The 15,313-nt window shown below is 21.7% G+C and overlaps 1 protein-coding gene across 4 annotated transcripts in view; it reads right to left on the bottom strand.

The window, feature by feature from the left end:
• The window catches only part of LOC102671463 (hexokinase type 2), a 52,523-nt gene that overhangs the window by 13,614 nt on the left and 23,596 nt on the right, over positions 1-15,313 (bottom strand). Inside the window, exon 1 of one of the 4 annotated variants that reach the window (XM_006624689.2) lies at positions 3,475-3,850. The exons of the other annotated variants lie outside the window; for them this stretch is intronic. Coding sequence (XP_006624752.1) covers positions 3,475-3,513 — 39 coding nt within the window. The 5' untranslated portion in view covers positions 3,514-3,850. Of the gene's footprint in view, positions 1-3,474; positions 3,851-15,313 lie in introns of those variants that run through there. 4 annotated transcript variants of the gene reach the window in all.

The following is a 15,313-nucleotide window of genomic DNA, read 5'->3' as shown; positions in this document are numbered from 1 at the left end:
TTTTTTTTTTTTTTTTTTTTTTTTTTTTTTTTTTATAAAAAAAATTAAATATTTCCGAACACGATCGCCTTCGATACATCTAACCTTAACGTTAATGTCGAAATTTTTATCGACTTTCATCGATTTCCATCTTGTTCCTTCTATTGGTGATAAAAAGCAAACAGAACAAAAGAAGCATCGAACGATTTGGGTCATGACACATTGGCACAGAGTTCGTGATCGATAATTGCGCTGTAAACAGTTCGCACGTGAGAGTTTTCGAGCGAAATCGGCCGCATGCGGACGCACTCTTTCGACTCCGAACAACCTTGACAATTTTGCGTCAACGTAGAATATCGGGGTTATTAAAGTGATTTTCGTGATTCGTTGTTTAATGCATCGCAACTGCACGTTCATCTCTCTATCGCTTCACGAATCTTTCGCGAACAATCGAATATGAAACAAATGTCTTTGGATCTTTAGGTTAGATATGTATAGAGGGCGTCTTGCTAACGAATTAAGTTAATTCTTTAGGGTAGAATAAAAAAATTAGAATTATTTTTTAATATATAATAAAAAAAAAACGTACAAAAGATAATTTCTACAAAATTAATTTTTTAAAATGCTATAAAGCAAAAGTTTAAAGTTTTAACTTTTTTTTTTAAGCATATTTTTAAACATATTTGGACTTTTCAATTTGATTTTCATTAGATTTTATATTATCAATTATAATATTTTTTTTGCTTAAATTTTTTATTATTTTAAAATTAATAGAAAATTATTAAGATTTTTTACAAAATAGTAAGTTCTTTTAATATATTTCAAATATAATTCGAATTTCTTTATAAAAAATTTTATATAGTAAAGAAAAAAAAGTTTTCAAAAATAATCTATTTTTAAAAATCACTAAATAAAAATTTTTAAATTGTTTACAGTATTTCACAACATTTATTTCTTATAAAAGTTATACATTCATTCAAAAAATTTGTTTAAAAATAAACATTTTTAGTATTTTTAAATAAGACATATTTAATATTTTATATATGTTATATTTTCTTATCAAAATCATTTATCAAAAAAGTAATCAATATATATATACCATAATGGATAAATATTAGAAATTTGAAGATATTTATTCCTTTCGGTTTGTATTATATATATTCTGAAAAATTAATAAAACTTAGAATATGCAGAAAAATTAATAAAATATACATATAATTGAAGTTAAAATTATTTTTTCAATAATATATAAACCAATATTTTATAATTATATTTCAGAAAAATTCATATAATTAATAATATAATTAAATTAATAATTTCTATTAAAAAATGGAATCATATTATTTTCATATATTTGTTAAGATTAAATCAATAAATCAATATTTTAGTAAATATTCTATAAATATAAAGAACAAAATTGCAAATGTTCATTTTAACTCAAAAATTCATATTAAATATTTAAATTTCAACAATAATATATTAGTTATTAACTAATATATAAAGAATGATTAATAATTTATTATAAAGATTTCAATGTATAATTAAATACATTATTATATGATTATTATTATGAATTATAATAAAATTTCAAGAACATCTATCAAGTCTTTAAATACACGAAATATAGTTTGTCCCTTGTTCGAAACTCCCGCCAATTTCCCTCTTTCTTCGTAGATATTGCATTGATCTAGTAGCGACGTCATCGACACACCCGCTTGCCAACCAATAGGACTTTATGAATGAATAGTATAATGTATTGTATAGCATGTACTGTGCATAAGCCACATGCACGCTATAGGAAGAATGTCCAAAGGCCAATGCACAGTGATTCGTACAAGTACACGTGGTGGAATGCCATTAGTTGAACTGATGACTTTTTATATATTCTACGTTTATCCAATATTCTCGTATACAAATCCACTCACAATGAGACGCTTATTGAAATCGCTTATTGAGATTTAATCGATTCTCATTCACAAAGTAATGACAATTATATTTATATTTATATAGAAGAAGAAATGCAATATAGCGAACTACATTTTAAATATTTTCACGAAAACATGTATGAAAACATATATAGTAGAAATGAATTTATTTTACTTTTCGTCTCACGCAACTCCATTTTTATTTACTATTTCTGGCAGAGTATCGCACACGTCGCATAGTCGGAGTGTCAAGGCCGGCAGGCAAAGCGGATGAAAACATTTCTCCAAAGTACGATGACCTCTTTTGCAATCACGAATACGAATACTTGTATTATTACTGGATATAGCTTTTGAAAATATTTTCAGTTACGATTTGTACTCTTCCGTAATACAAGAAATCCGTTGGTTATCGAACAAAATGTTACATGTGTATCAATGCAACACGTTGCATAGTACATAACTTTGATTATCGAATATTATTTCAACCGTAGAATTTTAATATAAAATATATTAATATTAATATATATATACAATTTTTCAAAAAAAATTTTTTCTCTTTATAATTTATTTGTTAATTTGGCATTTTTATAACTTTAAATTCTATTTCATATTATATATTGAATTGTATGTTCTTAAACAAATCACGTGTTGTTAAATTATTAAAATTTACTGCGTAAAATTATAGTATTAATTTATATAAGAAACGAAAATTAACTTATTTTCAGAAAAGTTCGAACTTTTTTATCCTCACTTATTATTAAGCCATAAAATATTTAATGCCATATCTTATACATAAATACGTGGCACATGTATTAAGAATACATGTATAAAATCGCGTATTTATCGATCCTGAATATATATTCGCGGGTAACATCGAGCGTGCTACTTTCCCTTTTTTTCAATGATTATTCCAATCGATAAGAATATGAGTTCTGAATTGTCACGTTTCTAAGATACTTTATGAAAATGATATTCGATAATAGCCAACGGCTATAAACTTCTCAACTCAAACTCATTTTCGCACCCGTGACAGTCGGTGTTGTCGACTGAGCAGACGCCTCAAGATGTTTCACAAATATCTCATAATTCGTAAAAATTATTTTACTTATCAGTTGATACGATCGAAAACACATTTTTTTTTATCACCCACTGTTCTTTTAATTATAGACATAGTCTTTTATGCAATTTAACATGTATATAATGATTAACCGATTAACTGCTTTTATAATGAATAGATTCATAGTTTCACACATTTGTAGAATACACATTACACGTTACATGCAAATTGACGTAGAAACATTTTTATTCGTAATTTGCTCTCATGGAACGAAGTTCAAACAAACGATGACATGCCACATATGAAGAAATAGCTCGAAAAAAAAAAATACAATCCCTCTTTTTAAATAAATTCTGTTACACAATTTTTTTTTCATGTTTTATATAAAACACAAATTCACAGTGAAAAAAAGACAAACATATTAACGAAATTCCATTGATCGACACGAAAACTGGCTGTGTCTTTCGTTACACGAGCCATACTACTTCGTGAACGATCTTCGTGTTGGCTCACCTCCTGTTTAATCATGTCACTGGAGGATAACGTTTTCATTGCCCTCCCCTCGTTGCACCCCGAATTATGATCCTCTAGAAGCTTCGTGTTTAAGACTTTTTTGGTACACGGTCCAAAGAGAAAATAAGATAGAAAAAGAGCACAATATTCGAGGAATTGTTAGGAATCCGGTTCTCTCTACGCAACACGTTCCGTTGTGAATTCGAACACACGAGTTCGTGCACGCGCGTGACAGTAACTACGTTTTCGTTCAGATAGCCACGTACGATTTGTCGTTCACAAGTGTGCCTCACGAGTTTTATATCGCGACTACTAGTACGAAAGCGCCTGTTTCACGCGCGTACCTATACTTCCATGGACGAACGTGGTGGGAAGAAAAGAGGCCATGAAGGAGACGGACAGGCCAGTGATGGATACTACAGGATTCCTAATACCGATCGAGAAAATTTTTCGCTAATTTTAAATCATATTTATCAATCTATTTCTTTTTTAGGAATACGAATCTTATAAATTAGAAAATTAGAAAATTTATGATATTATAAATAACTCACTAATAGCAGTGTTTGATTTCTTTTTGATAATTTGAAAATTATTGTTTGTATCTTTAATTTATTTTATAAAAATTCTTTGAAAAATATTCTAGATATTGTTTTAAAGATTGTTTTAACGTTAAAATATGATAATATATGATCGAAAATTTGAACGTTTATCGTATGATCTGTTTGAACAGTTGTCGATAATTGGTTTTCATTGTTCACGCATTTATTTATCATTCAAGTGAAAAAAAACAACTTCAATAATAAAATATAATAAAAAGTAGAATTTAATAATAATCGATTTTTTCTTCATAAATAAATTTAATTTAAATTAATTAAATTAATTAAGGAATTAGACAAGAAATCTTTAATATTTGAAAAAATTAAATTTTTTTTACAATAACATAATTATTTAATTTTTCACAAGAATATTTTTTTTGTCATTTTAAAAAATTTTTAGATTCGATAAAAAATCAATATCGATAATGTATCTTGCTTCAATTAATTTTCATGATTTGTATCTGTACATATCTGATAAGATTCAAGTCATTGAAAATATATATGTTTCAATTGAATGATTATAGTTTATATTAGTTTATATTATCATTATATACAAATTTAAAAAATTCAGAATTATAGTCAGTATTATATTTCAGAATAATTTCTCAAACTTTAAATATCTATATTTTCCATAAGATATAAGAAGAAAAAGTATAAATATATTTTTCATACATTTGTACATTCTCTGTCATTTTTGCTCGTGTCATTCATGAATCGATAATGAGTTACATAATAAATTCAAATATGATAAATCAATAATATGAGGTCTTACAAAAATTGAATTAATTTTTGCTTATGCTTATTGTGGATTCTACGATACGTGATACGGCACTGTATAGTAACCGCGTTGGTGGGATAGATGACTAGTGGAAGGGGCAAAAGAGGGGTGATTCCCCGCATTCGCTCCGTTATTATCCGAAACGCTATCGGTGAATGTGCCGTATACGAGATGGAGGCTCGTCCTCTCAAGGGCAGAAAGGTCACACGATTCCGCGCATACAATTTCGATGGAACGATTGCATCATTCAAGGCGCTTCCGTTGTTGCGTTAAAATTTAGATTGTTTATAATTAATTAACATTAATTACTATTCTTTTATGAAAAATAATCTTGTTATAATTTATATCGATCGATTTTAATTGATTTTAATCATTTTTTCTATTTATTTTTCATTATATCATAATGATGAAATAGTTAAGATTTTAGGTTTATAAAATGTCTAGGAACTATTTTATGATTTATGCATATTCAATTTAATAATTCCATTTTGATAAATAATTAGTTTATTTTTTTACTTTATTTTATTACTAATTTAAAAACTTATTTCGTGTTTTCGTTCAAATAAATCGATATGATATATATAATAATATAATATATATATATATATATATATAATCAATATATATATATATTGATTAATTGTTTTTTGAAGTTATAATTTATGTGATTATTTTCATTCAATATTTATTTTTTATTTTTTATTTTTTAATCTAGATTACGTATGTTATAGTTAACAGAGTTATAAAATGATTAATGGAGTATCATTTATATGCTCTATTATATACAAGCAGACAAACACCACTTGTTTAAGAATTTTTTATTGAGAGTTAAACTATTTAAACCTACTTAGTGATACTTTAGAATAATAAAAATATCCAGCTCTTATATGAAGTTAAAGTTTAAAAATGTTTAACTTCGATAATTTCTTATTTTATCAAAAAAAAATCACATATGATATTCACATATGACAAAAATAGTGATATAAATTGATATAAGGATATCCCGATTTAAATAAATTTCAAGTATATATTTGTAATTATTACATTATTTCAATTCAAGCATCAAGATTATGCGACCATTAACACGTGCAACATTTCTAAGATATTTATAAAAGAAACTTGAAACGTGACACTTGAATACCTTCGATGATTCAACATTTTTATTATCTACTACTATATAAGTAATATGTCCAATTGTCGTTTCATTCAATAACTTTTACACAATAAAGATTAAATATTATAACATATCTTTTCTTTTCGAGATCGAAACAATTCTTCACTGTATTCAATAATTGTTTTACGACGTCCATGCTTATTCTTTTTCTTCGCGGTAATATTATACAGCTTAACAAACAAAGACGCAATTCACTCGATTAATCTTTCAGTCAATTTGTGTATTATTACACTGATATCATATAGCTCACAACAAATATCATACCACTCTTCTATTGCGTATGACTTGAATTCTAAATAATGTCTTTGCGTTACATTTATCGTCAAAGAATTATCGTTTTTAACAATCATGTGATATATATTATTTCCATCCATTATATGTTCACATAAATATGTGAATATATATAATGTGTAGGATGTTTAAAAAATATGTACATATTTTATTTCAATTTAGGTGTGACAAATTCTTTCTGCGTCGTGAGCTACAAATTGCTAATTAGCTAGTCCCCTACTATCATACTTTACTCACTTAATAATCTGGATATATTAATAAATATAGCGAACAGATGTATGAAAATAGTTTTAAAGTTTTAAATATAATTTTAGAGAAAATATTATATCGTATTTATTTCTATATTCTGCATAAAAGATACAATAGTATGTTCCAATAATGAACATATGTTGAGATTATATTGTGTCTATTAATGAGATAGCTAACTGTTGGAAAATGCCGTATTTTTAGTATGTTTAATACGTGGCAAGAATGAGAAACGATTCTGAGTGAAATAAAAAAGACATCGACATTCGTTGGTTTTCTATGATGTATAAGAGATTCCATTCGCTTGAAGTAGTTTCAAGAAATAGTGGGGATGACTCTGCGTATATCGAGGCAAAAAGGTGTCTACTATTCAGGCATTATTGTATAGAGGAGACAAGTTCTATATTCTACGTCTAGAGTTACAAAATTAAAAAAAAGGTAAGTATTTACGAATCGCCAGTTTTGTTATCAATTCGGTATTTTAATTTTTAGATTCTTTTGAAATTCCTTTTAAAAACAAATATTTTTAGATATATTGAATAATATTTTATAAATATAAATATATTTCATGACATAGATTATAATTATTATACTACATGATAATTATATCAAAATAAATTATATTAATATAAATATAGAACTATTCAAATGTATTTGAGTTATATCGTATTATAATAATTATAATTATATTATACTTTTATAATCATCGTTAAATATATTTTTATTTATTATGAGCGTAGTCAATTATAAAAAGATATAATATAAAAGCGCTATTTTAAATTTATGTATAAATATATACAGATTGAAAAATAAAATGTGAAAAATGAAAAATAAAAATATGAATTTAATAATTTAATAAATATAAATAAATATTTATTACATATTGATAAAAAATTTATCAAATATTTAATAAATTTAATAATAAAAATTTTTTAAAAATCAATATTTTCAAAATTATATATGTCGGTCAATGATATTAACTGAAGTGGAAATAATTGAAAATTATTTGCAATGAGTTGACTAAGTTGAGGAATTCGTTTGAGTCACGATTATCAACAAGTTTCTTGACGTAGATGCATGAGAACTTGATATTAATTATTAGATTAAAGTGATATTTTTTTCTATTAAAAAAAAGCCTTTAAAATAAAATTTCTCTTGATCTTATTATTTTATACAAAATATATTGTATATTTTATACAAATTTTTATCAAATTTTTTTTGATTTGTTAATCGATATATTTTTTTTACTTCTTTACTTGTATCAAATATTTTTCATTATTAAATCGAAATAAATTAAAAAAAAAATTTCATAATTTTTCTATGACTAGATGATGAAATTCGTACTGATTTGTATTTTGAGTAAGATATGCAACTGAAAATGAATGTAGATTTCGTCAGACAATTTATTCTAGAATCAATAAAACTTGATGATTGATGAAACTCTGACAAAAAATGATGTAAATAAGAATAAAATTTATTTGAAATTTTCTTTTTGTACTATAAATATTTTCTTATTGTAAAATGTTCTATAAATATATAATGATTGTTTATAAAATATTGGTTTTTAATAATATGTAAATAGAATTTCAATAAAAGTCAAACGTTCTATATTAAAAAGTATGTAATTTAAATTGTAATAAAAATTAATTAAATATTAAAAATTAATTATTAAAATTAATAATCAAATTCAAATAATTAATATTACCAATATGTTTATATAACAAAATAAAATTATTATTAATTAATAAATGATTAAAATTGTTATTGATGTATGATTATTAATAAAAATTTGAAAAATTCTTTTGTAATTAAAATAAACAATAAATATAAAAGTAAGATAATTATTCGTAAAAATTTCATATCAATAACTTATTTCCTATAATTTATCATATTGCTTTCAAATAATCACGATAAATTATTAATAAAAATTAATGATAATTATTATCAATAATTAAAATCGATGCATAATGGAAATTCGCTTATAGATAAGATATTGATGGTTTTAAATTTATCAATAAAAATCAATATTGTTTATCGATTAAATTAAAATTGTTTAAATTTCATTTTTGAATTTATTTTTATATGTTAATTTTCATCTACTTCCTTAAAGAAGCAACAAAAATTCTTACAAAATTGCCTTTAAATTTTTTTCTTAATACAAATTATTCAAAGCTATATTTGAAATGAAGTTTTTGTTCTATTGTCAAAGAAAATTGCAAGATTTCTTTCAAAATATTCGCTTTTAAGAGAAGATATAAAAATATTTATGTTTTTTTAAACATAGTTTTTTATTTAAAATGATTTTTTAGATTTTTCGAGTTTTCGTTTCAATGAAAATAATTCGCTATTCGAATTAATAATTACATTGAAGAGTGCTTCTAAAATCCTAATGAAACGTGATAGTGCGATATTGATAAACAACGTAAGACAAGAGAATAAAAAAAAATGATTTTGAAAAATTTTATATTATCATTGAAGTTGAAATCTTGATTAAAATCTAAATTTCTTATCAAAGTTATTTACAAAAACAAATACTGATAAATAAGTAAAACTTTGGCCATTGATCATAATAATTTAAATGAAGAGAAATGTCAAATGATTATGGGTTTATGGGTATTAAAATATAATTAAAAGATAAAACGATTGTTTTGTTTGAATTTTCATAGATATTTTTTAGAATAAAGTTAATTCGTTTAAGATAAGAAAAAGGGAGTTTTAAGTAAGTTCAATGTGTTTTAAAATAGAAAGTTTTAGGGCAGTAGGATATTTTGGGATTATAATTTAGGAAACTCTAGTGCATAGTATTTATTAGGTTGTTGTGTAATAAATTTATATAATGCGTTATTTTCAAATCTTCTTAATACTGATTTCTAATTATATTTATTTATTTTTCAAGAATTTATAGATTAACTATTTAAGAAAAAATCTATTTATAATTATAATATATGTATACATTGAATTGCAGAATAATCCATGAATATTAAAATTATTTTAATAAAAAAATATAATTTTAAAACAAAATAATAATCTAATTCGATAATTATTTATATAGATTTTATTTCAAACTACAATTTATTATTTTCTTTAATAGTTTAGTGATATTTTTAAAACAATTATATTCAATTCAATTTTATAAAGATCAATATTTTATTATTATATTTTTCTTTAGCAAATAATTTTAATTTGACAGAAACATTAAGAGATTTTGATTAAAAAAAATTAATGAAATTAATATTGTTTGAAATTGAAATTAATATTTAAATAAATTTTGCTTTGACTAAAAATTTTTATTTTATAATAAGTTTATTATATAATCTAATAAAAATAATATGATATTTTTACAATTACAATTTTATTAAATTTAAAAATATAGATAATAATAAGAGTTAATTTTAATTGAAGTAAAATTTCAATCAATAAATCATTCTCATATTGATATGTATGAATATGTCTTCATGGATTCCATTAAATATATTATGTTATTTTACAAAAAATAATTTATATCATTTAATATTATTGTTTTCGTTCTCTCCATTATTGTAAACAGTTGAATTTATTATAAATTATATATTTATTATAAATTGTTATAAAATGTGTTCAATTCATCAAAATATATAAATACATAATTTTTTAATGTTTCCAAATATTAGAATTTATTTATTTATTTTAATTTATGTTATATAACAATGTATAAAATAATTAATTTCATATAACATTGTTAACAATAGTTGAAATAACTGAATAAGATATATAATTCAAAAAAAAAAATTTCAATTCCAGAAAATTCTGGCAAACTGTAAAAACATATTTCATTATTATATTTCATTAAAATAATATCAAATTGCAAAGTTCTGTAATAATACAAAATAATCTTTTTGAAGTGAATTGAAATGTTAATACATTTTACTTGACATATTTCTCATATCATTGTTTTTTTCTTTTCAAAATAGTTGGGAATCCCAATCTTTAGAAGTTTTGAAAAATTATTTTTGCATAATATTTGAACAAAAATTGACTATTTTTTTATGATAAAAAAATTCAATGGCTGTCAAACAAAGATAAAAAAAGATCATTAAAATAACGATTACATAATCGACTGAGTAAATTACTTAGTATAAAATAACACCGTACATTTATAGTAAAATCTATCAGAATTTTCTATCCATCTATTTACGTAATTAAAACATCAACGCAATTCGTAATTGATTGAAAGAATATTCAATCGAAAATCAATATAAAAATATTGTGCAACTGCTCACATTGCATCAAGTCTTCGCGGTTGTATTTGCGCATGCGCTTGTTCGAGCCTTAAACTTTAAGGGGTAACTCGGCAGTCAGCTGGCTTTGTCGAATATCGCCATATGATTGGTTCGTAACGAGGGCTCGTACGATCGATTTCTCTTGATGATATTCTTACAAAAAAAAACGCGACTTTCTTCGCAAAAACTTGTGAACTTTTCAATAGCGAATTTTCGTTTTTTTATGTTATTTCTATTTTTTTGAATTATTGATTTATGGCGATTAATTATAAATCGCATTACTTTGTTAATATATAAATAGGTAATAGAGCATTGTTTCGTTAAAGAATTTTAGATTTGGTTATATATAAATTGTGAGAGTATAATAATAATAATTAATAATTTTCTGGAAAAAGAGTTAATAGTCTATGGCTCTTAGACAATCAGTTTGTTTAAAAATTGTTAAAATGTCATGTCATTTCAATGTTACATTAATTAAAATTAGTCATATATATTTATTATTGAAAAATTTTTAATTATATAATTTAATTATACAAAAAAAGAAAAGAAAGAAAATTTATTAATATATCATAATATAATTTTTTTATATTCTTTCACATTTTTTCATATTCTTTCACATTTTTTCACAAAAATGATAAATTATAAAATTCTTTTATAATTATTAATTTTATAATTTATTCTTAATAAAGATAGTAGAGTAATAAGATAATTCTAATTCATGCGAAAAAATTTGATAAACGTAAAGAATGGTCCATGGATGTTATTTTTTGTTATTCCATTGCTCAAATATTTACAAATAGATATAAAAAAACGTAATTCTATCGTGATAAAAAATCAAAAAAATTGCTTTGATAAATCGTCATTTTTTTTTTTAATCAGCCAGAAAAAATTCTTTTTGCGATAAATAGATTAAAATGTTAGAGCTTTTATTCGATAATTTCTTATCTGAATGTAATATCAATAAAGATAATTTCGTTAATGCAAATAATAAAATGATGATATCACTCTCACACAAAGAACACACCTTTCTTTTAATTTTTAATATTTTAATTCATATCAATTTCAAGTTTTATCAATGAGTAAATATTAAGCAGGGATAAAGTTTTTTGAAATAGGAAATAGTTTACTTTTAACTTCGTTTTATTAAAAAATTTTATGATGTAATAATCATTATATTTATTATTATTTATTATTCATTTAATATTATTAAATATATATAATATTAAATATAATAGAACATAAAAAATATATATTGAAGAATAAATTATTCAAAATTTTTATTTTATAAATCTTGGATTAGGAGAAATTTTAATTTATAAACTTTAGTATTTTTTTTATTTTATTTAATATTTTTTCAACTATTCTATTTTTTACTATTTATTTATAATAATTTTTTAAATTATTAAAACAATTATTTAGACATTTCAATTTTAAAATTAAGAAATAACTTTTTCTTATAATAGTTATAATAGTTTATTATTTATGCCTATATATACATTTTGTCTGATTGCAATACCGATTTATTCTAATACTAATTTTACAAATAATACTTGTATAGAAATAACAGATTTCCAAGAATCAAATAACAGGAAATTTGTATATTTCATCTTCAAAGAAATGTTTCATCATCAGCCGCGGAAGAATATGATCGGTTAACTGAAACGTGTTTTCATATATCTTCGTTTTCTCTTTGCATATATGAGCATTATTGAACTAATTTAAAAAAAATTTTTTTTTTTCATTATATTCGAAATTCCAATTCTCCATCTATGAATTTAAAAAAATTTTGCATAATTTGCATGACTTAGGTGACTTTCATTCACGAATTATATTTTTTTTTATTTTTTTATTTTTTTAATGAATAAATTTGCCTTTTAATTTCATATTTTTATTAAAATTTTTTAATGAAATGAATCAAAATATAATTCCAATAATCATTATTTATTAGTTAAAAAAAAATTTTTCTTATATTTTATTTTGCAAGAAATATTTTAACAAATTTTATTGATTTTTAGAGATATATTCTTACATATTTATATTTTTTTAAAACCATTAATATTTTTTATGGCGTTTTTAAAGCTGATAATATAAATAAATAACATTGTAAAAATATTTCTTCTAATTTACATTTTTATTACGTAGAAACTAATATTACTAATATCGATTAACTCATAAAATATATATAAAAAATCATCGAATCGAAAAAAAAAATCTTAATAGCTTCATAAATACAAAAATAAAGCCTCTTATAAAAAATATTATAAAATTATGAAAATGTAAATAAACTTTTTTATTATCGATTTATAGAATTTAATTTATCAATAATTATCAACATGATATCATTTTTTATATACAAGATTTAATAAAAATTTATCAATTATTTTCAGAGAATTTCAATCGAAATCGATTAAATATCAACAATGATATTTTTAACCACAAATATTTAATTATTTCAGATTATACATTAGAATTATTCTTTGATTATATATTATTTTTCGACAGTTTATTTAATTTTATCAAAATATTTGGGAAATATACTTTAAATAATCAAAATATTCTAAATATTTAATAAATAAAATGATTTAAAAATTTAAAAATTTAATTTCTTTAAAAATTTTAGATAATCAAAATGAAAATTTCTAAAATTAAACTTTTTTAATAAAATAGAAAATGAATATTATAAATATTTTTAATTTATTATTAAGATTAGCAGAATAGTATAATTTATGAATGTTATTTTTCATAAATTTTAATTTTTATTAATTATTTTGTTATGATGTATAAGCAAAGAAACATTATTTTACATCCTAATTCTTTAAAAAGAAAAAAATTAATTCGAATAGTAGTCAACTATTTCGCACATATTGCATTTGGATTAGAAATTATTTCTTATGATGTGCATTTAACAATTTAAATATAAAATATAAAATTATTTAATATAATTTAACAAAATTTAATATAAAAATTCAAATTTTAAATATATTATCCAAATGAAAAATTTTTTTTCTTATTTTTTTGCATAGATCAATTGCTTATTTAAAAATATGAAAACAAAATTTTTATCCTAGCCTTTTGATTCTTAAGATATCCTAAAAAAAATATTTTTTTTTCAAAATACTATTTTCATTTTTTTAAATAAATCATAATCAAATAAAATATTTTGATTATTTTTTTTAAATTATTTTTTACTCTTCTATAATTATATTTTTATAATTATATATTTCAAAACATTACATCAAAACCAGCGTATGTGCATTGAATATATTTTCTTGTTTTTCAGATTCTTTTCAAAATTATATCTACCATTTTTTTTTCTATTATATGTATAATTTTTTATATCGTTTTATATCATTTTATTATAAATATCATAATTATATATATAATTTTTATTCTTAATATAAATATCTTAATATAAATATCATATAAATTTTTATGAATAGATCAGAAAAATAGAACTCGAACAGAAATCTGTTTTACCGTTTAAGTATTATAATCATATATTTATTTCACTTTGGATATTTTATATCTTTCTATATATCATGTATATTTTTAAAATTTTTGAATATTCATTAAATTTTCATTAAATACATAAATATTCATGATCTAATCATAACAAAATGTTTAACAAAAAAATATCAAAATTCGTGAGTAGCATATTGACAAATTAACTTTTTTTTTTAATTATATGTTTAATATAAGTTAATATAACAGATTAAAAATTTATTATTTAAAGATATTTTTCTACATTCATAAAAATTAATTTCAGCAAAAAATTCGATTATTATAATAGAAAAAATCATGTAGAAAACGATAAAATTCATCATATTAATCTGTTTTATTTTTAAACGATTATATATACCGGAAATAAATAGAAAAATGAATAGAGGTCGAGGTCAATATTTGCACGAATTTTACTAATAGCCTTGAGTTGAACGACTTTGTACCTACGTGTTGAGACTCACGTAATCATTTCCTTGGAATTTGATGTATGTATTTTCTTTCGAAATATGTCTGGTATATATATAAAGAATATATAAAGAATTTTATGACTGAAAATTTCTTTGACATATATTAATGATAACATAGATGTTCAGTAAAAATTAGGTTATGAGTTCTATAAGATAAATATATTTTTGGAAAGATTTTTTAATTTTAAAAGTTGAAAAATAAACACAAAAGTTGGTGTTTGAAAACAGGTTAAAACTTATTCATTAAATTGTATTTGTATAATTGTATAAGTTATATTTATATAATACTAAATTAACTATCGTGTAATATATAATTATATATATAATAATTAATTTAATTTGCATTAAAAGCATGCATTGCATTTTGTTATATCATAGTGTCATTTTGTTTCCATTTCGTTTCATATAATACAAATTTAAGAAGTGTTTGTAACTAAAGAAATTTTACAACTTTTGTTTTTAAGTCCTCTGAAGATTAATATAATAAAAATTGAAAATTTTCAAATAAAGAGAAGATTTAAATAAAT

The sequence above is a fragment of the Apis dorsata genome, unplaced genomic scaffold (assembly GCF_000469605.1).
Source record: "Apis dorsata unplaced genomic scaffold, Apis dorsata 1.3 scaffold_1093, whole genome shotgun sequence".
Classification (NCBI taxonomy): domain Eukaryota; kingdom Metazoa; phylum Arthropoda; class Insecta; order Hymenoptera; family Apidae; genus Apis; species Apis dorsata.
This window is presented reverse-complemented; position numbering and strand designations above follow the sequence as displayed.